The sequence below is a fragment of the Pipistrellus hanaki genome (genome assembly GCF_964339955.1).
Source record: "Pipistrellus hanaki genome assembly, chromosome: 1".
NCBI classification, from domain to species: domain Eukaryota; kingdom Metazoa; phylum Chordata; class Mammalia; order Chiroptera; family Vespertilionidae; genus Pipistrellus; species Pipistrellus hanaki.
The window spans coordinates 3,482,713-3,505,385 of record NC_140503.1 but is presented as its reverse complement, the minus strand read 5'-3'; the positions used below and the strand labels follow the sequence as shown (position 1 = coordinate 3,505,385).

The 22,673-nt window shown below is 52.5% G+C and overlaps 2 protein-coding genes across 5 annotated transcripts in view; both read right to left on the bottom strand.

Annotated features, from left to right (window-relative positions):
• Positions 1-22,673, bottom strand: part of LOC311629897 (uncharacterized protein) — a 67,198-nt gene that overhangs the window by 24,831 nt on the left and 19,694 nt on the right. The window contains exons 14-16 of one of the 4 annotated variants that reach the window (XR_014796285.1): positions 20,969-21,144; positions 18,665-18,992; positions 16,270-16,534 (exon numbers count right to left, since the gene is read on the bottom strand). The exons of 1 other annotated variant lie outside the window; for it this stretch is intronic. Coding sequence is in view for 1 of the 3 variants with exons in the window: in XM_084898440.1 (XP_084754566.1) it covers positions 16,422-16,534; positions 20,969-21,144 (289 nt within the window). In the remaining 2 variants the exon portion in view is untranslated. Of the gene's footprint in view, positions 1-16,269; positions 16,535-18,664; positions 18,993-20,968; positions 21,145-22,673 lie in introns of those variants that run through there. 2 more of the 4 variants (XR_014796286.1, XM_084898440.1) reach the window with 2 other exon arrangements.
• Positions 842-2,219, bottom strand: LOC311625607 (polypeptide N-acetylgalactosaminyltransferase 1-like). Its single transcript, XM_084890103.1, is given in 3 exon segments — positions 842-1,243; positions 1,246-1,842; positions 1,845-2,219. Coding segments are annotated over 3 exon segments (1,128 nt in total). The 5' UTR covers positions 2,095-2,219; the 3' UTR covers positions 842-962.

Genomic DNA, 22,673 nt, shown 5'->3' with positions numbered 1-22,673 from the left:
CAGCCCACAAACCATATTTTAAACATCGTAGAAAGCAATTAAAACTACTTGCAAAGAGCCTTTTTCCCCAGCTCAATTTCAGCACCCCAAGGAGAAATAAAAAAGCATCCATGACTATCACAGAGGAAAACAAAATGAACGTCACTGGAATCAGTTGTTTTTCCCCACCGAGGTATAAAATCTATATAGAAATTTGATTCTATTCTATAACAAATTGTACTTCTCATAGTTCTGTTTTAATTTCCTTTAAACCCTGTTTAATATAGTTTATTTTTTTGGTAAAAATGTTGTTTTCATGATTCTGAACGTGGTTCCAGTTCTTTTCATATATTTTTATATCAATCTTTAATATACTGGCCGAGACCGGTTTGGCTCAAGAGATAGAGCGTCGGCTTGGGGACTGAAGGGTCCGGGGTTTGATTTCGGTCAAGGGCATGTACCTTGGTTGCGGGCATATCTCCAGTAGGGGGTGTGCAAGAGGCAGCTGATCGATGACTGTCTCTCATTGATGTTTCTAACTCTCTACCTCTCTCCCTTCCTCCTTGTACAAAATCAATAAAATATATATTTAAAAATATATATGTATATTTAATATACTGGCTACCAGTTCTATCTTGGGAATTCTTCATCGTGACAGCATTTCCAACGGAAATCACTGCTGTGCAAGCAGACCCTCAGAGGTGCAGCTTTCCAAGCACATGTTGATTATTTCACTGTCGGAATAGTCTTTACAATGACTCTTGACGAAAGCCTCTTCGACCTTGTAAACATCAGTGTGCACAGTCTCGCTATGTGGCAGGAGGCTGGTTCACGGCGTGTGAGGAATGAGTCTACTCTTACTGGCTGAGAACAGTCACCTGCAGGAGGGAGCACTGTCCCCTTTTTGCAACTTAAGAATGTGGCAGAAATGTGTGCTGAGGTAGCCCAGTCAACCCTTATTGTTTCGGTGTGTGAATTTGGTCTCAGAATATTTCCAGAAGGGTAACGTTGCGGAGAAGCCACTGCTGGGACCGGGCTCCACTGCAGTCTCTGATGCTGGGCATCTGGCTGTCCTCCTCCATGGCTTTGTCCAGGCACTGGTTGCTGTTCACATGCTGCAGGGTCAGTTTGAGGGGATCATACTCCCAAAGTTGGTTGCCTTTTAGGTGATGGCATTTGAGCATTGTGACTGGGCCGTTGAGTTTGGAGACATCCAAGCAAAGGTCATCCGTCCTAATTTCTTTGTTGGCAGTGTAAGAGAAACCTGATTACCTCCCATACCATGACAGTTAAAGATTCCAACTTTTTCATTCTCTTTTCTAGCCATGTTATCAAGACATTGATTTGTTTCCACATTGCGTGTCTCTCCCAAAGAGAAATAGTGACGTGGAATCTGTGAATCAGGATAAATATTCTCTAGGTACCAAGAGAATGGTTTGCACTGGAGTTTGTGTCTTAGACCAAGTCTTGATGTTATCTCTCCATAATCTACCTTTGTAACACCTGGAGAAATTATATAGAAGAAATTCTTGAATTCATCTATCCATACTTCTGCGAGGCGTCTGTTATTTTTATTGATAATCTGTCCTGTGCCTCCTGGAAATGTGTAAGGTGTCGCTTTCCGAAACACATGTCCAACATGTGAGCAAGTAATGATCTCCAGGGTGCCTCCCCATTGCCAAATCCTAAAGGAAATTTCTAGGTTTTCTCCTCCCCAGATATCCATTCCAGCATCGTATGTTCCAATCTCCTGGAAGTAATGTCTGTCTATTGAAAACAGGCCTCCAGCCATGGTAGGCGTTTTGACAGGAAGAGTCCGGTCACCTTTCCTTCTGTCCATTTCTCTCTGGGGAACAGGGTACAGGCAAAACTGAGCTTCCAATTGAATCCCCCATAGGTCATATCAGAACCCGCCATGTACTCAAAAGTATCATCACTGATCACGTCGATGATGGGACAGACCACCGTTTTCCTGTCCTGTTTGATCCTGGCTAAGAGAGGCTCCAGCCACCCACCTGTGCACTCACAGTGAGCATCTAAGAACGTGATCACTTGGCCTTTGGACACAGGGGCTCCTTTTAACCTGGCTCTAATCAACCCAGAACGTTGTTCCATTCAAATTACATGAACTGGTACTTTCAATTTTTTTCACGTAACTCTTTTCAAAAAGTCTCTTTCACTGGCATCATCTACTAGAACAATTTCTTCTAGCATGTGTCTTGGTGAGCGATTTATGACACTATGGATTTATGACACTATCGTAGAAGTGTGCTCCAGGCCTCATTGTGGAAAACAATCACCACACTTGTTGTAGGAAGATGATCTGGATACACCTTTGTTTTACACCCTTCTAGCCTAACATCAGGTAAAGATCTGTTGAGTGCAATCATCTCACTTGCCACTAAGTTGAACTGATTGATTTTAAACATCTTTCATCTTTTCTTGATCCTCTTTAGGAATGATGACTGGTTTTCCCATTTCTCCCGGACCTTCATGAGGCTTTTGTATTGGCTCTAAAACATCCCCAGCAGGAAGTCCTCTCTCCTTTTTTTCATCACATTTGTTGCATTCACTGAAGTAAAGCAGCAGGAACATACCCAAAATTACCCAAATCAAGGGGGTGGCTAGGACCACCTTGCAATATGCAAATTTTCTCATGGCACTTAAGTCAAATGCAAAATTTTAAAATACATATATATAAATATACAAAGACCATGTAAACATTTCCAATCCAGCTTCATAAAAAATCACATTCATAACCTCGGTCCCAGCAGCAGTGGCGGCGGCAGCGGCAACAAGGGCGTTCCTCGGGGCCAGCCCGGGTGGTGGCGGCGCGGTCCCGCGGGCCCAGCGCGGGCGCTCTTCTCGGGCCATCGGCCGCCGCGCCGCCTCCTCGGCCACTCTATTCACTTGATTTTTAGATTCACTTGTTGATAGACATGTAGTTGTTGTTCATAATTTTTATCTTTACCGATTTCTTCCTCTTCCTTTTATTAAAGAATACCTTTCAGCATTTCATATAATATAGGTTTGGTGGTGATGAACTCCTTTAGCTTTTTCTTATGTGTGAAGGCTATTGATCTGACCTTCAGTTCGAAATGATAGCTTTGCTGGGTAAGGTCATCTTGGTTGTAGGTTCTTGCTATCATCACTTTGAATATTTCTTGCCACTCCCATCTGGCCTGCATAGTTTATGTTGAGAAATCAGCTGACAATTATATGGGCGCTCCCTTGTAGGTAATTGACTGTTTTTCTCTTGCTGCTTTTAATATTCTTTGTGTTTTGCTCTTGGCATTTTGATTATGATGTGTCCTGGTGTGGTCCTCTTTGGATTCCTTGTTTGGGCTTCTGTGCACTTCCGGGACTTGTAAGACTATTTCTTTCATCAAGTGGGGGAAGTTTTCAGTCATTATTCTTCAAATAGGTTTTCCGTATCTTGCTCTCTCTCTTCTTCTGGAACCCTCATAATACGCATGTTGGTACACTTGAAGTTGTCCCAGAGGCTCCTTACACTATCTTCATATTTTTGGATTCTTTTTTATTGTTGCTTTTCCGGTTGGGCGTTTTTGCTTCTTTGTATTTCAAATCTTTAATTTGATTCTTGCGATCCTCTAGTCTGCTGTTGTATCTCTGTATATTATTTTTTATTTTAGTCAGTATATGTTCAATTACTAGTTGGTCTTTTTCATAACCTCAAGGGTCTCGCTAATATTATCAGCCTTTTCTAGGAAATGCTTGAAAAACCTTATGACCATGGTTTTGAACTTTATATCCAGTCGTTTACTTTCCTGAATTTCTTTCATTTGTGATGTGTTTCTTTGTCTCCGCATTTTCACTGCTTTCCTGAGCTGGTAGAGTAGCTTTGTGTGCTAGGTGTCCTATAGGGCACAGTGGCTCAGCCTCCCCAGTTACCTGAGGTGGACACTCGGGGTGCACCCCTTTGTAGACTGTGTGCTCAGCCTTTTTGTAGTTAAGTCTTGATTGTTGTTGGTATCACTGGGAGGAACTGACCTCCAGGCCAAATGGCTGTGAGGATCAGCTGTGTCTACGCTGGAAGAACTTTTGTACTGGAGACACTCTCATGAGACAAGACTTACAAAATTGCAAAAGCCTGTGTTCTCAGCTTGGATGGGGTGGAGTTTGAGCGGAGCAGACGGCTTTCCCATCAGCCCGGCCCTATGAGGCCCCTGGGTCTCAGTGACCCTCAGTAATCACTGCAAGCACCTCTGAGAGAAAGCCACCCTTGAGTTTTGCCCGCTGCCAGCCAGTCCAGTTTCTCCCCAAATGTGACGGGGTTCCCAGAAACTCGTCCGGAACTGGAGTTCAGCACAGTTGTGAGCCCTTGTCTCCCTCCCACTTTAGAAAGCCAGCCACGCACTCAGCTGCCCGTGCACATAGTCGCCCGTCCCCTCCATGTGCGCATTTCCGTACCTCAGCCTTTTGTAACTCCTCAGAATCAATGTGCTTTCCTCTTTTCTTTTAGTTGTAGAATTTACACTCAGCTAGCTTTTCTATGGTTCTGGATGGTGTCCATTTCATCTTTTAATTGTAGTTTTGACACTGTTGTGTGAGGCAGCAGTTTAGGTATTTACCTATGCTGCCATCTTAGTTTTTCCCAAAGAGAGAATCTTAAAAGCAGCAAGAGAAAAAGTTAGTTACCTACAAGGGAGTACCCATAGGACTGTCAGCTGATTTCTCAACAGAAACTATGCAGGCCACAAGGGACTGGCAAGAAATATTCAGAGGGATGAATAGCAAGAATCTACAACCAAGATTACTCTACCCAGCAAAGCTATCATGCAGAATTGAAGGTCAGATCATGAGCTTCCCAGATAAGTAAAAGCTAAAGGAGTTCATCACTACCAAACTAGTATTACATATATGGAATGCTGAATGGTATTTTTTAAGAAGAGGAAGAAGAAAAAGGTAAGATAGAAAATTATGAACAATATAATGACGACAGAAACATATCTATCAACAAGTGAATCTAAAAATGAATAAAAAAATCTAATGAATAGAATAAACTTGTGAATGGAACAGAATCAGGGGCATAGAAATGAAACAGACAGATGATTCTCAGAGGGAATGGGATGTGGGGTGATGAGGGAAGAGATTAGACAAAGATCTTATATGCATGTATGCAGTAAGTATGCTTCTGTGTATTTCAGATTATTACAATTGTTCCCCTGTTCCCGCCCACCCCAATAACTCCCCTCCACCCAGTTCCCACCCAGACAATAAGGTGGCAAGGGCCTGCAGTGGGGTGGGACCCAGGTGGAGTGAAGCTCTGGGGGAAATAAGAGGGATATCTGTAATAATCTTAACAATAAACATTATATATTGTATATGAAAGAAAACAGGCAAAACGTCATCGCAAACACCTGACAACAGTGGCAGTGAGCTCCTCTCAGGGGCCCTTTATTCCAGCCAGCTGAAGTGTTTATGCTGGAAGAGTCAGTACTTTTAAAAATCAGCGCATCAACATGCACACGGTCGGAGACACACCCCCACAGGGCACACGTTTTAAGACCCCGTCTAAGTGTACAGTACTGCTACAGGGCCGCAGGGACTGGTGGAAACAGCACAGAGCAACCTGTCCGGGCAATGGGACCTGCCTGTAAGCACACCCTCTCACCTGCTAAGTCAAGGTGGACTGCCTCAGCCAGCAGTCTAGCTCCTTAGAGACAAGAGCACCACACATGTCTGTCTGCAATGCCGCACATCCAACAGCACTCATGGTGAATCGCATGCTGACTCTGGAGGAGGAGGAAGTGGGACCAGGGCCAGGTCGTGGCATGGAGCCCTGTGGATGGGGCACGCTGGAAGGGACACCTGCCAAACGCAGACCTGAGGAACCAGCAGCTGTGCCCAGCCATGCAACCACTAGATGGAAAAGATTAAACTCTGAGGAACAGGAGCTGGAAGAGGAACCCAGATGGAGAGGCATGGGAGAAGAGTAGGTTTCGGGCGCTGCTTCAATTGTCACATACATGTGTCACTGCTGAAGGGCAAACACTAAATGCTGCAAGCCTCCAGAGAAGGAGCAGATGGGTTAGAGAAAACCATGACCTCACAGAGGCCAGCGCCCATAGACAGGACATATTCTTTATTTAATAAATAATGTCAACTGTGAACTCCCTATTGGAGCTCCTCACTAAAGATCAACCTGAAAAGCAAGCCATGAACACGAGATATTATGTTCAAAGGTAACTTTAAAAAAGAGAAATTAGCCCAGGGGCATGACTCAGTGGTGGAATGTCAACCAATGAACCAGGAAGTGGGGGTTCAATTCCTAGTCAGCGCACAAGCCCGGTTTGCAGGTTCAATCCCCAATGTGGGTTGTGCCGGAGGCAAATGGTTTATGATTCTCTCTCATCATTGATGTTTCTATCTCTCCCTCACCCTTCTTCTCTTAAATCAATAGAAATGGTTTCAAAAAACAAATTAGAATGCTGTAGTCATCAAGAAAAATTCATGTATAAAATTCTATGGTGGAATGTTATCAACACAGGAATGGATTGACTCAAGTACAATTTCCTCAAATGTATTGGACGTCTTCATATAAAATATAACTTCATATAAAAATAATTGAAAAGGAGCAATACCATGCATGCTGCTGGAGTTGCGTGAGCACACACGGTAATTCCGGCGGGACTCCCATATCTGCAGAGACCTGATGGCTGAAGGATCCATGAGCAGCAGCAGCTCCGTGAGGGACCGTGGGCTTGGGACACACTCTGGGTCCCACGAGGCCGCTCCTGGCACCACAGACCTGGAGCTCATGGGGCCCCTGGCGTCACTTCCGGTGTCTGTCCTGCCACGAGGAAGGCTGAAGGGCCCAGTGGGCAGTGACCTCCTGGGCACACGTCCAGGGGACGCCTGACCTGCAGCAGGTGGTCGGGTCCGTGGCTTTTACTCCCTGTCGGTGACTTTGTGTGTGAGCCGAACCCTTGGGCTGAGGAGGACCCGGTCCCACACCGAGGCCCCGGGCTGAGGAGGAGCCGGTCCCACACCGAGGCCCCAGGCTGAGGAGGATCCGGTCCCACACCGAGGCCCCAGGCTGAGGAGGATCCGGTCCCACATGGAGGCCTTGGGCCTGGAACGCCCCGGAGCTGCGCCCTGAGGGCACACACGGGGCAGAGCGGCCCGGGCTCCATCGGCCTCTGCGGGGAGGGCGGCCTGGCAGGTGAGGAGGCGGCTTCCTCACAAACAAACCCCGACTCAGAGGGGCCCCCTCGGCCGCTGGAGCAGCAGAGCGGGCCCGATGCCTGGAGGACCTGGAGCCGAGCGGGGCGGTCCTCAGCCCGCGCCCCAGGGCCCCGCAGAAGCTGACTGACTGCCCAGCGAGCGCTGCTCTCCGCGGGGCTGCCCTCCGAGGCAGCAGGCACGGCACCTCCCGGGCTCAGCCGCCTCAGGGCCCGCCCGCCGCCCCCAGGCCCACCTCCGCCTCGAGGCTCCCTGGCCCAGCGCCACCTGAGGGCCCTCGGGTCACACAGTTCCAGCAGCAAGAGCACCTGCAGCTGACTTCCGGGAGGGGCGGGACTTCCGGGCAGAACGCCATGGAGAGTGCACTGCGAGGAGCCCGTTATCGCCCCCTGCTGGCGGGAGGCGGCAGCACAGCGAGCTGCGCTGCCCCAAAGAGTCTCCTGTCAGAGCACTGTGCAAGCAGTAGGGGTGATGCAGAGATGTGCTCCCCCTTCCTACAGGAAAGCCATGCAGTTTCTTGGCTCACAGGCCTCTTCTCGCCCTGCATGGAAGGGGCCATGCCGGTGGCAGGGCGTACATCTTGACATGCGTGGGCACATGGACAGGGAGAGAACAGGCCCATAGGGAAACGTGCCTTGTGCCTGGGCGTGCCTTTGCCAGCATTTATGGGAAATTCCTACTGGGCTTGCTGCTCTGAGTTTGGTGTTTCCACTCAGCCCTGTGCCTCCGTGTCTCCATGTGCCCTGTGGTACCTCTTCTGGGCTGTGTGCTGTGTCCCCTAATCCAAGCGGATGGGACAGAGTGAGCGTGGCCATGTTGGGAATAGGGCCTTGGCAGGTGTCAAGGTCAGAGTGGGTTTCACGATCTTGGATGGGTGGGCCATCGCTGCCGTGACAGGTGACCTCGAAAGAGGGAAATGACCCCTGGGGCACAACCAAATGTGGTGGGCGCCAGGAAAGATTCCTCAAATTGCTTCTTTATCATGTTAATTGTTCCTGCACGCGCCAAAGTAAGAGTCCATCCTTTCACTTTTTATCCAATCCCAGAGGTTTCCCACTGCTTAGTCCATCAACAATGAATTTCATGTAACCCACCAATGTCCCTCCTTTGATTGCAACATAGAAATAGAAATGTAACCTGCCATTCTTTGGAGCATTATCTGAATCCATTGAAGTTCTTCTTCCTGACATATGTCGACAGTTTGGCTCAGATAAACTCACTAAAATTCTTTAAAATAAATAAATAAATAAATAAATAAATAAATAAATAAATAAAGGTAAGAAAAAAGAAAGAAAGAAAATAAAAGAAAAATAGAATGAGGGAAATGAAAGTCACTAGCAGAGAGAAGGTGATGTGACTTGGACACATGCAGACATGGGTGCGGAGGATGGGTCTCCAAGCCAAGGAACCAAGGACAGCTGGCAGCACCAGAAGCTGGGAGAGACTTTCCCTTGCAGCCCCAGAAGGACCAGCCTTGCCCTGATCTCCAGGGGGAGCGTCTCCTGGCCAGAGTGGGGAGCTCTGGTCCCTGCCCAGCTGCCTGGTCACTGTGTCCTTCACTCCTGGAGAGAAGCCACAGGAGAGAAAGGGACTCCCAGCTGCAGCCTCCAGGCTGGGGTTGAGGAGCATCAGGCAGGGTGCCTGCGAAGCTGGCTCATCCCTGGCTCCCTGGGCACCTCACTGCCCCCAACCAAGTCTCTACAGCGTCTCCCTTCTATCCTCCACCCTGGCGCCCATGCCTCTTCCTCATGCAATGATTTCTCTCTGGCCAATTGGGAAGAGGGAGCCATTCATCCCATTTAACAGGAACCAAAGAATTGAACCATTTATTCTCACGGGGTGCTTAGAAGGGGTGTAGCACACAGTAGCTGCTCCCTGAATGAATGCCAGCAATCTCCAAAGGTACTCTGGGCTGTTGGTGGGGCAGGAAGTTCTGTTTCTCTGCTCCTGGTGAGAGGCCTCATCGCAAACATGAGACAGTCCATGAATAACACAGAGGCTGACGGGTGTGCTACAGGGAAAGTGGTATGGACAGGGTGCAGGAGTGCATGCATGTGTGCATGGGAGAAGGAGGGAGGGAGGGAGGAATATATATATATATATATATGTATATATATATATATATATATATATATATATATATATAGAGAGAGAGAGAGAGAGAGAGAGAGAGAGAGAGGGAAACAGAAAGAGAAAGAGAAACAGAGACAGACAGAGAAACAGAGACAAAGAGAGAGAGAGTTTACAGGACATGTCAGATTTTCATAGGTTGTCATCCTAGAAATAGCTGAGGGAAAATGTATAAATCTATTTTAATGAAAGGGTGAGTGCAAGTTTCCCAGCTACTTCTGTGCCAGCTCACACTCAAATTGAGAGAGGACGGCTGTCCGCCACCTCCTTCATTGACTGCTTCCAGGGTTTTCATTGCTGATCTGGTAGGTGAGAGGTGAGCATAGAAATGCCCTGTGAGAAGGGAAGGAAAATGGGGGGACCCTAGGCTGCAAGGTCACCCTGACCCTCTTCTCCAGCTCCTTTCACCAGCCAGCCACCAAGCCACAAGCCAGCTGTTTTCCCTAGTCTCCACCCACTGAGCCTGGGAGAGAACATTCGGGAAGACCTGGAAGCTGACCTGGGGCTCACCCTCACCCTCACAGGCCCCCTCCCTTCAGCCCACCCAGCCTTTTTACAAAGAAACCCTAAAGCTTGCCACGTGCCATTGTTTCCTTGCAACCCACACTCTTGGGGTTACTCAGACCTATTGTACCTGCGTGGGGGTGATATCATAGAGCAGGGTGGCACCGCACACCTATTCCCATCTCTCATTCCCATTAGGGACACCGTGTCACCAGGTTGAAGTGGACACTGGTGAGAATGTTTACACCGTAGGAATTGGCCAATGTTACCAAACCAGGACTTGATTTGATTTCTGCTGTGCCTATTGTCTCTAGATGTGAGAAAGTGATGAAAAAAATGTTAATAGTAAAGATTAAACCTACAAGTGTGTCCTGAGTGAATGTTATGGCACGTAAATGGTCTCCCTGGTTTTAAAAAGATGTCTGTAGGCATTCCAGGGCAAACACATCACAGGAATGGAGGGACTCGGGATTGCACCCAGAAAAGCACTATGCCACTGAGCGGTCACTCACCTCGTGAACAAAGAGTGAGGATCCCACACACACCTTCCGCTTGTCTTACCTGCCAACGGGAGAGAAAGCATCACCCAACCTTCTCGTGGGAAAGACACTCACCCGTCAGAGGAGGGCAAGCACAGCTTGGCTGTAAGTACATCTGTTTGGCAAAAATCAATGAGAGCTTTCTAAGGGAATCAATGAGCTGCGTATATGTTTATATACGTGTGTGTGCGTGTGTGTGTGTGTGTGTGTGTGTGTGTGTGTATAAAGGTATTTCCTCCTCTTCCTCTAGTTGTATGGTAAACATTTGGCTGGATCCTTCCTTCCGAGGTGTGCCCAACCTGTTCCCATTCCCTCACTGTCCTGCTCTCCCAGGGGGAGCCCCTCTGGGGCCACAGGTGACCCCACCCTCTCTGCAGGCAGACCTCAGCCCTGAGCATCACCTGGATGTTTCCCACCCCCAGACCACACAGCTCCCAGCCAGTGCAGGGTGGGGGGGCATGGAGGTCAGGAGGGTGTGGTTAGGGAGTCCTCTCAGCAAGAGGACCCCGAGGTACCGCCCAGGGGCCCAGCACCTGGATTCCATGGTCTGTGAGCGAGACATAAGAATTGGAAGCAGCTGAGGGAGTGATGGATGGGAAACAGGGAAGAGGCGGGGGGGGGGGGGGGGGGGAGGGGGTACCCAGCAGGGTCTGGGTGCGGGGGACAAGGTGAAAAAGGAGGCTCACAGAGGCTTTGGTGGGAGGATGGGAAACGGTCTGCTGAGCATTTAGGGTAGGCAGTGTCTTGGGACATCCAAGCTGGAACAGGTCTGGAGGCTCCCAGGGAGGCCTGGGCTAGAGGTGCTCCCAGCCTCGGGGAAGATTGCAGGGAAAGCTGTGGGAGTGCACCAGCTGGTCTGGGGCTGGGGGAGGGGTGATAGCAGAGGGGGTGCACTCATTGGTGAGCCCCATGGAGCACCTGGTCCTCAGAGGGATGGGTGTAGCTAGTGTGGAGGCTGAGGGAGGGAAGTTCAAAGAGGAAGGTCACTGGGTGGTTGCCCAGAGATGCCATGAGGCTGAGGAGCTGTGGGAGGCAGGCAGACCAGTTGGCAAGTCCCTGCCAAGACCCAGGGACAGGGGTGTCGGGGTCCTGGGTTGAGAACAGTCAGCTAAGAGGGCGGCAGATTCCAGACCCATTTCCAGTTCAGGGGAGCTACCACCTGTGGGAAGCGGAGAGAGGAGGGGCCCCCCTGCACCACAGGCTTTGGGCTTCTGTGAAGGACAGCTGGTGCCTTGGGTAAGCAGGGAGCCCAGAGGAGGCAGGGGGAGAGGGAGAAGCCTGCAGCCCGGGCAGGGGGTCCAGGCAGCCGACCTCAGGCCTGAAGCTCGGGAGTGGTCAGTGCTAGGGGAGCAGGTGGTCAGCCCTGCAGAGGGGGCGGGGTGAGGGGGGACTGCCTGCACGGTGCAACCCGGGAGCCAGCACCCAGGAAGCTTTCAGTGAGTGTCTGTGGAGGGGATGTGCAGTGCCCCAGGGGCTGGCCAGTGGGAGCCCTGGAGAGCTGTCCCAGGCGGGAGAGAGTCAGGGACAGAGGCTGAGTGCTCCCAGGGGGGGGCCTGGCCAGAGTCAAACCCTGCAGCAGCCCAAGGCCAGGGGAGGCGGCCTGCAGGGCCTGCGCTCAGTTTGGGTCCAGCACGGGGAGGGCGGCGCGCTGAGTGCGGCTCCCACAGGAGCTGGGCCACGGGAAAGAACGGGAAGGAGGGCGAGGAGGCACCTGCCAGCAGAGGCTGGTGAGGAAGGAAGGGTCACGCAGGTGGCAGCTGGACAGCCCGCCATGAGAGTGGGTCGGGGGATCTCAGGTGCCTCCCTCCCTCCTCTGCCTCTTCCCACTGGAGTAGCCTTGGAAAATCCAAAGGATGGTCTGGAGCTGAGCTCGCGCTGTGCTGTAAACCACAAATCAAAATGGATTAAACTCACATGAGCTTACAACACACCCAGGACTGGGACGGCTGCTGCCTGGTGAACAGGAAGCCTCCTTCCTCATCCTCCGACCGCCTGGCCCCGGGAGGTCTGCATTCCAGGGCCCAGGAGCCTGGGGGCCGACTCGGGGAGCCCGGAGCCCCGACATCGCTGCCAGTGATGCGCAGAGAGGAAAACGAGGACTCAATTCTACACCAACTCACTTTATTAAAAACTCAGTTCTACTCCAACTCACTTTCGTACAAGCCATCCTGGATCCGCCCTACAGACTGCTCAGTACAATCTCCAAACACTCGGAAGAAAAGCCTGTCAGTGCTCAGCACATGAGCTCCAAAGGAAAACCTCCTTCAGAACCCCGTCACCAGGCTGACCCCATCCCAGGAAGAGCACCCCAGGAACAACAGGACCCGAACGTGCAGGCACCCGGTCAGACATACAGCAGGTGCGAGTCCCCATGGCAAAGATTGACGCCAATTGATGTAAATACAGGCTGTCCCCCAAAACACTATAAAGAGGCGAGGCTGCTGCAGGACAGTATGTCTCCACCCCCTGTAAATACAGGCTGTCCCCCAAAACACTATTTAGAGGTTAGGCTGCTGCTGGACAATGTGTCCCCGCTGCATGCAAATACAGGCTGTCCCCCAAAACAGGTACAGAGGTCAGATGGAAACGGACACTCACAGGATGTAAATATAGGTGTCCCCCCAAAAAGGTATACCAAGGTTAGACACATGGTGGAAATTGCACCCCACTGAGTGGAAATATAGTGTCCCCCCAAATGTACACACTTTAACAACCGCTAAAGCACTCAATTGTCACTCCTTTTCAGGTTTAACCGACTTGAAGAAATGGGGGAAGACAGACTAAGATTTGGATGAAGAACATTTGTCCGTGAGGCTTTCTACGGGGACACACACAAGTTAAAGTTTAGGGACTCACGCCCAGCAGGCGAGGAATCCAGGGCAGCTGCTGGAAGAGATGCGCACAAACACCAAACCGAAGGAGCGATTCTTGATGTTTGGACTCCATGGCCGCGGTAGTCTGGTCCAGGAGCTGCTGCTGAGGAAGCAATGGAACCGCAAACACCGAGAATCGCTGTGTTCGTGTTTCTGCGCATCCTCTGTCCACAGCGGCCCTGGATGCCTGCACTGTGGCCCGGGCGGGACCAGACCCTTCACCCTGTATGTGTCCCCAAAAGATAGTCCAGAGGATACATCTTTGTCCAAAGCTTAGTCTGGTGTCACCCATCCCGTCAAATCCGTTAACCTGAAAAGGAGTGAAAATGGAGGTATCAGCTGTTAAACTGTGTGTACATTTGGGGGGACATGCTGGGTGCATATCGTATTTGGGGGACACCCTGTAGTACCATACATTTGGGGAACAGCCTGTACTACATACATTTGGGGGGGCACCTTAAAGCACAGTGGCTGAGGGGCAGGCCCGTGCTGCCATGGTGGGAGCGTGACCCTGGGGCTGGCACAGCGCTGTCTCTAACAGAGGGATGGAAGCAGCAGAAAGCCTTCCTCGTTCCGAAGGCGATCCCGGCCCCTCAGGTGGATGGGAGAGGGGGCCCAGGCGGTCAGAAGGCTGGCCGGGGTTCGTAAGGTTCAGGAGCTGCGGGGCCAGGAGACGAGTCACCACGGCCACGCTCCATCCTCAGACACCGTCTGCCGGGCCCACGCTGCTGTGGGGCTGCCGCCTGCTCGCTGCCGCCTGTTGTTCCCAGGACCCATGTCCTCAGGGGCCGTTGGCAGGGAGCCATGTCGGGATCCCTGTATGATCTAGTGGCAGGGAGCCCCCCTCTGTGCTCCTGCCCTGGACCCGTCCCCTCGGAGAGGCTGAGGTCCGCTGGGAAGGGGCCACGGGGCCACTTGCCCTGAGTGTCGGGGCTGGGGCTGGTCCTGGCAGCCGGGGCTGCGTGGTGCTGGGCTGGAGCCGCCGCCTCCTGTGGCCATGGCGGGCTGTGACGGTGGGCAGCAGAAGAACCAGCCTCTCTTCCTTTGGGGGAGCCAGTGAGAAGGACCTCCTGTCCAGGGGTCAGCAGTGGGGCCCAAGCCCTGAAGGAGCTGAAGGAGGAGAGGCAGGGGGTGGCTGGCTGGTTCTCTGCCCCCCAAGGCCTCAGAACCTCCTGAAGGGAGACTCCTGTTTTCACGCCTCTAGCCCGCGGGCTCCAAGCAGCCGGGCCGAGGCCAGGCTGAAGAACCTGTTCAGGGAAGCGCCCGCGGGCAGCTGTGCGGGCGGTCGGGCAGCCGCGTGGCGTCCGGCTCTGCCCAGAAACAGGCTCAGGGAGGCGGGCTGCCTCAGGTGCACTGGGTGGGCCTCGGCCTCAGCAGGTCTCAAGCCGGGCTTTACATGCTGCCCCCCTCCAGCAGCTCCCCGGAGGGGCTGGCAGTCCTCCTGCGGGCACAGAGCTGGAGGAGTCCTCCCTCCTCTCCTGGCAGCTGGGCCTGCTGGCCTCCGGTGGTCAGTGGTAGGGAGAGCGTGGTGGTTCTGACCAGGCACCTTGGAAGGTTATCAGGCAACTGGGAGTTTCCTAGAGAGAAGAGAACAGGACAGAAAGGCATGAGTGAGGACAGGAGGGTCCTCGGAGAGCCCTCCCCTCCACCCCCGCGGGCGGCCCCTGCTCAGGCCACATGGCCAGCCCCAAAGTTCCCGCTCCTGCTGGGCCTGCTCACAGCCCAGCGTGGCCCCAGCAAACACAGGCCTTGGCCAGGACGCCAGGGCTGGGTCTGGGTCAGCAGAGGCATGTGTACAGACCAGGCTGCCTCCCAGGGGTGCGGGAGGCTCCAGTCAGTATTAGGTGCCCAGGGCTTGGGGCAGAGAAGGACGGTGAGAAATGGGCTGCCACATCCCATGCCAAGGTGGGCGACCACACCGAGGCCTAGAGCAGAGGCACCAGGACAAAAGTGGGCCTGTGCCTCACGGCCGTGGTCTGAGCGGGAGGCCCTGGCCGCAGACCTGAGCCAAGGCCCCGGGAGGCCGGCCCTCACTTTAACCCTCACTCACAGCACGGGCCCTGAGCAGCTGGGAGAACGTGAAGGATCAACTCACGAGGCTCCACCAAATGTCGGCACAAGGCCAGCACAGCAAGTCCTGGGCACAGCTGCTGTGTGACGCTGTGTCCTCAGATCCCTGACCCGTGTCCGCTCAGGACCACCGAGACCTGTGGGCCGGGCCCTCACGGGCCAGGACGGCACACTGAGGACTTGACAACCAAGACGGTGGCCACCCCAACAGCCGTGGGCTTAAGAAGTCCTCATCTCCGCATGGTGCCTTTACTGCACAAGGAGCTCACCTTGTGTTTTGTGCTTTTCTGCAATCTGTGCATTTAGTCGTGAACAATACTCTTATCAAAGGCAAACAGAACCCTAATTTTAAGACACCATGAGGGAAAAACCCCTAAAAGGCCTCCAGCTACCTCGCACTGGGACAAGATGTGCTCTCCAAACCCAAGTGGCCAATGCACGCGGCTGGAGGTCCAGGAGCAGGAGGACAAGGCTGTTTTGCACAGCGTCCGGCTCCAGGCAGCCCGGGGCTGTGGGCCCGGAGCCCCCTCCCTGTCCGGATTGCAGGCCGTCTCCTCACTCTGCCAGGACCTGCCCCCTGCCCCTCAGCTCCTCAAGGTGTACACCCACCATGAGGTCGGAAGCACCTCGTGTTACCACTTGAAATCAGGCATCCAGTGCGTGAACTCACCATGGGGAGAGTGAGGAAGCGATGGACAGACAGCAGCCAAGCCAGAGTAACTTCGCGTTTCCCAATGTGCCTACGGGAGCCCGGCGGAGGCAGGAGCAGGCCGTGGCAGCCCAAGAAGCGGGGCCAGTGCCTGAGTCCAAGTAGATGACACAGAAGTTAGTGGGACACACCGATGGCGGGTCCTTGGCTTTGATGTGGCCTTGTTGTCATGGCGATAGAGGTTTCCATTTGCTACGGGATCTTTTTTTTTTTTTTTTTTCCATAAGTACTGATTTTCTTTGGGCTTGTTTCTTTGGTGTTTGTTGTTGTTGATTTTGCCTTTTTTTTTTTTTTTTTTTTTTAAATTTTCAGAAATAAAGGGTATATGGTCAAGACAGGGATAAAGGGGAAGGATATTAAGTCTTCGGGGTCAGAAAAAGGGAGAGGCTAGTTAGGGGGGTGGGGGGGAATTTAACAGTTGCAGCAACATATTAGGTTAGACAAAGTCGAGCTGGCCCTGGGAGGCTGGTCTTTGACTTTGTCCTTCTTCCTGCTCCAAAAGGCACTCCTTTGTTGCCCGGTTGCTAAATTGTTAAGCCAAGGGAGGAAAGATAAAAAACACAGAAAATAGCAAATGAATGAATTGAATAATGACCAATGACGCTACGTTCGCTAAATGCACTTGGGCAATCAGAATCCTGTCCGGCCCAGGAGAGATGCCACATTCCCCACGGCACACCCCGAACCAGGACTCCGTGAGTCACTTGTGCTCTGACTCCACTGAGCCCCCGGAGTGGCACCTGGAGCCAGTGCTCTGCGGAGCTCCAGAGGAGAACTCTGTGTTGCTGGAGGAGACGACGCATTAGACCACTTTCCAATGTCACCGGGTGACATTATTAAACAAGCTGTTTATCGATTTAGGGCTCGGCTTTTCTTACTCCTCCATGTTTTGGTCCAATGTGTTTTTACTGATTGTCAGAGAGGGGGAGGGAGAGGGAGATAGAAACATCAATGATGAGAAAGATGGATCGACTGTCTTCTGCACGCCCCGTACTGGGGATGGAGCCCGCATCCCGGGCCTGCGCCCTGACCGGGAATCAGAGGGTGCTCTCCTGGTTCACGGGACGATGCTCAACCAACGCAGCCTCACCAGCTGGGCTTACTCATCCATTTTAGAGACAGGCTCCCTGACAACTTGGCTCACACACAACCAACTCCTGCTCCTCCGCAAAGACCTTGGGACACTTAGGGCATGTTTCCGGCCTGCTGCATGCAGTGACGTAGTCCACCCGAACTACTCAGTCGTAATACTTCTTTTTAAAAAGTCCTCACGGGAGGGTATAGTTTTCATTGATCTTTAGAGAGAGAGTGGAAGGGAGGACATAGGTGGAGGGAGGGAGAGAGAGAGAGGGAAACATGGATGTGAGAGAGATACATCCACTGGTTGCCTCTCTCACAAACCCCAACCGTGGTTGTGGATCAATTCTGCAACCGAGGTATGTGCGCCAGACTGGAAAGCAAAGTTGTGCCCCTTTGGTCCTGTGATGCTATCAGCACTGAGCCACACGGGCAGGGCTCACTCAGGATTCTTTTTACTTTTTTACAATTTTATTTTAAAAATATATTTTCCTGCTGTAACCGGTTTGGCTCAGTGGTAGAGCGTTGGTCTGCAGACTGAAAGGTCCCGGGTTCGATTCCGGTCAAGGGCATGTATTATATGTACCTGGGTTGCAGGCACAGCCCCAGTGGGGGGGGTGCAGAAGGCGGCTGATCGGTGACTCTCTCTCATCGATGTTTCTAACTCTCTATCCCTCTCTCTTCTTCTCTACAAAAAAATCAATAAAATATACTTTTAAAAAAGAAAAGAAAAAAGAAAATGTCTACCTCTATTTCATACCCAAACACCCTCAAAACCAAGGATCATCGCAGTTTAGATCCTGACACATCCTCTCCTCTAGGTTTGCCCTTCACAACCTTCAAATCATAGTCTCATGAGAGCAGGCGAGTGGTCTGACTTCCTCAACTCGTCATGTACATGGATGAATAGAAGGGATTTCTCCCAGTTCTCACTGAGGATTCAAGTGCAGGGCTGCACCCCTGTTATTTCTGCCCCCACAGCACCACCTGCTGGCCACAGCTCACACCAAAGGAGAAGAGACCCACTCTTCAGTGCTGGTGCCCCAAGATGGTGTAGCATCTTCAGGGACCAAAGCAGCTGGGAGTGCAGGCCCTGCTCACAGAGGTTAAGAGCTCGGGCCCGGAATCTGTCAGGCCCGGTTCGGAACCCAGCTCCAACACTTGTCCTCTGGGCCAGTGCTTACCCTTGTCAAGCCTCACCTTCCCGGCTCTGAACAGGGGACAGGAAGCATGCCCAGCTCACCCTGCAGTTAGACTCAAGGAGACGGGTTAGGCGGGTCACCTACAGAAAGGCCGCTGAGCCCAGAAAGCACCATCGCGCGGCTGCGGTTACTAACATCAACCACAGACCTGCTCACTCATGGATTCAACCACAGCTGGATCTGTCAAGCAGTTCTTTCTCAGAAAGTGTTGCTAACTCAATTAGGCTGATTATAGCTCACTAATCAACTTAGCCAATCCCAGGAGTTGACGTAGTACATGTCAAAGAGTTTGAAGGGCCAGTATGAAAACCTGAGGCTACAGAACCCTCTGGATAAAACAATGTCAATAAGTCAATAAGCTTCATGATCATTTACCTGCACGTGAGGGTTTCACCCAATTCGCCTCCTGAGAGGCTGGGAATGCAAGCACCAGTCCCCAGACAGTGGGTCCGGGAGCGAACACTTCATGGCTGCATCTCGAGCCACACGGCAGGACCTGAAGTGGTGACGGCCCCCCGGAACGGCTGGTGCGCCAGTCACGCTCACACGGCGGCTTGTCCCAAGCCCTGGGTCCTGTGGGGTCCTGTAACGCCAGCCCCTGGGAGCGCACGAGTCTCAGGCCTGGCCCGTCTTCAGAAAGTCCCAGTGTCCTTCAGCAAATTGCACTTTCCCAGGGCGCACGTTTGGCGGGTTTACAGGTGAACTAGAGGCCCGGTGCAGAAAATTCGTGCACAGGGGGCAGGGTGTCCCCCAGCCCAGCCTACACCCTCTCCAATCTGAAGATGTTCCACTGCCTACCGGGATCAGGCCTAAATGTGCAGTCGGACATCCTTCTCACAATCCAGGATTGCTGGCTCCCAACTGCTTGCCTGCCTTCCTTCCTGATTGCCCCCAACTGCTTCTGCCTGCCAGCCTGATCACCCCCTAACCACTCCCCTGTGAGCCGGATTGATGCCTAACGTTCACAACTACTTTCCCCTGCAGGCTTAGGTCCCCGCCACCCAACTGCCCTTTCCTCCAGTCGCCCAACAATTTCCCTCCTCTGCTGCCTGGTCATGCCTAACTGCCCTCTCCTACAGTCTTCAATGCCCCCAACGGCCCTCCCTTGCAGACCTGGTCCCTCCCAACTGCCCTCCCCTGCTGGCCATCTTGTTGTGTCCATCTTGTGTCCACATGAGGTCAGTCATCTTTGACTCCAATGGGGCAGCCATTTTGAATGTTGGCGTGACAGTCAATTTTCATATTATTCATTTATTAGATAAGAGGATTAGATAGGATGGAGGGCTGGTGAACGGGTGGGGGCCGGCTGGTTTGCCCTGAAGGGTGCCTCGGACCAGGGTGGTGGTTCCCTTGAGGTGTGAGGTGGCCTGGGCCAGGGGCCTTTTGTGGTTTGCACACAGGCCACGCCCCCTATCAACCCAAGAGGAGGTCCTGGTATCTGCGATTCATTCATCCTCTATAATTGAAACTTTGTAGCCTTGAGCAGAGCTAAGCCTCCTGCTCACTACGTGGCTGCAACCATTTTTTGCTGGGATTTATGCATCTTCTATAATTGAAACTTTGTAGGCATTAGCAGAAGCCAAGGCAGACCATGGCAGGAAGAAAGCTTGATTTCCTCCATTGCCGGAGAAACCCAAGCCTTCTGCTCTCTCTGTGGCCGCAGCCACCTTGGTTGGGTTAATTTGCATACTCAATCCTGATAGGATGGTGGGCATGGCTTGTTGGTGTGGCAGAGATATATCAATTTGCATATAACTCTTTAATTAGATAGAATAACCAATAAAATAATATTTCCAAGTGAATTTGAAAACTAATTTAAGCCACCACATTTAAGGCGATGGCTCTCTTCGGTCGGTTGTAAGATGAACAACACCCCCCCCACCCCCCACATACACACCACCACCACCACCACGCCTCACTTCTCTGAAACCAGGATGCAGTCGGGGCATCTCACAGTCACTGTCAGCAAGCTGGCAATGCTGACAAAACCGTCACTGCCACCACCCATTCATTTTCTTTTTATGAGCACGAAATGGGGCAGCTCACAGCTGCCAGCCTCTTGGGTCCCAGGAAACGCAAGCAGCACATGCAGCTAGAAAACCCCTGGCACCTCTGGATCATGCCCGCCACAGTCCTAAATGCGCGCCCCCTGGTGGGAGGATTCAGGGCCGGATCAGGAGGAAGGAGAACCCCACCTGCTTTTAGAGGCCCGGGAAGAGCAGAGCCTGAGCCTTGCTGAAGACCCGGCAGATGTCCATGACGTGTTACATGCGTGGGATCTCCCTACAGAAATGGCTAATCCGAGGCCTGGCACAGACCAGGAAGCCCACAAACATACTCTCCTGAGCTTGTCTCTGCGGTAACTGTCGGGAGATCCGCTCTGGATACTCGAGGACCCACCACAGTGTGCGTGATGGATGGGGAGGCTTCTCATGCTGAAGGTACTAAATGGTTCTGGGACGAAACCACCACAACAGAGACGGGGGTTCACATTCTCTACTTGGGTGTCCACACACGTAAGGGGCCCGACGTGGGTGGGTGTGTGCGGAGCACCCCTTTCAGACTCCAAGCACACGTGTGCACACCCAGCTGGCTCCTCGATGCTTCTGCCCTGCCCACGAGGGAGGCCTGCCATCCTCCCCTTCACTGCCCTCCTGCAGCCAGGCCAGCGACTCCTACCTTTTGGCAGGGGCTCACTGCCGGTGTCTCTGTCTTCCAGCCGGCCCGAGCCGGCTGGGGTGGCCTCCGGGGACCCGGGAGCACTCTCTGCGGGTGACTTGGCTTGTCCTCTTGAGCCGTGTCTCTGGCGTTGGAAGAATCTGAGGAACGCTCTTAGTCGACTCCTGCGCTTTTTCCTATTAGAAGCAGAGGTTCAGGACATGCCAACCCTCGCTGTCCCTTCAACCGGGAAAGTGGCCGTTAACTGGGGCTTCAGCACCAGGTTCCCACGAACGTGTCACCAGCACCATGACCATCGCATGTGGCCTCAGGGCATGGGACACATTTGCAGTTCATTGGCACAGACCCAGGGAGGGGAGAAGCGTTCCCGGTGGCAGGAACCACACTAGCCTCTCTCTCGGGAACCAGAACTTCACATGCGGCCTCCACTCTGGGTCCCTGGGAGGCACCGGAACAGGTGCCGTGCTCATCTAGCTGTGCTGGCAATTGTGCATCCAAGGGCCATTTCCATAAGAGCAGGACCTCCTCATTTCCGGCCAGAGCTAATAGTACGTGGGACAGGCGGACAGACTTTGCCCCTTCCCGGCAGTGAGGAATTGGGGTGAGGGGGCAAGAGGGCAGGCCCAGTGGGCCATTTGGATGAAAAAGAGTGAACACTGACCGGCGTGCCGCAGGGGTTAGAGCACTGGCCTGAGCACCCAAGGGTCCAGGGTTTCATTCTGGGTCAAGGGCATGTACCTGGGTTACAGATTTATCCCTGGGCCCAGTGGGGGGGTGTGGGCTGGCAACCATTCAATGTGTCTCTCTCATACTGAGGTCTCTCTCTCTCTTTCCCACCCCGAGGTGATGTTTAAAAAAACTTAAAATAGCCCTAGCCAGTTGGGCTCAGTGGATAGAGTGATGGTCTCTGGACTGAAGGGTCCTGGGTTCCATTCTGGTCAAGGTTCACATGCCCGGGTTTCGGGCTTAATTCCCCATGTAGGACGTGCAGGAGGCAGCCAATTAATGATTCGCTCTCATCATTGGTGTTTCTCTCTCTCCCTTCCTCTCTGAAAACAATAAAAATGTTTTTCCAAATATATAGACTAGAGGCTCAGTGCACCAATTGGTGCATGGGTGGGGTTTGGCCGGCCCAACCCGATACCGGGCCCCATCTGGCCTGGCCTGCCTGGAGGAGGGACCGCAGGCTGTTGGCTGGCTGTCCCCGTTCTCTGGTCAAACTCCCAGTGAGTGCACAAGTTGCATATTAGCCTGTTATTATAGAGAATAAATAAAATGAAATAAAAATAAATAAATGGAAGCAGTGAACTTAAAGGGTAATCATTGCAGCTAACTTCAAATGGCATTCTCATGTCACAAGAAGAACCGCATCTGGTTCAATCCCGGCTCTGCAGCAGAGCAGCACTGTGCTTCCTCAGCTCCCTCTCTTTCCCCACTGATGCCTTGATGTGCTATCCACTCCAGGGCCGGGCGGAGGCTGGGAAATGCTGAACTTCTGGGATGTCCACAGGAGGCCTTGCGGGATTCATGGTGATTTGACCCCAAGGCTGGGCTGGGGCAGGACAGCCTGAAGGCCCAACTCTTGGGGCTCAGGCTCGGACCCAGCTGCATTCGCCATGCCCCCGATGGCGATGGCGGGACAGAAAGAAACTCCATTCTTTCAGAGCTGGGAGGGACGTTAGCACAGGGGACCTGCCACAGAAGG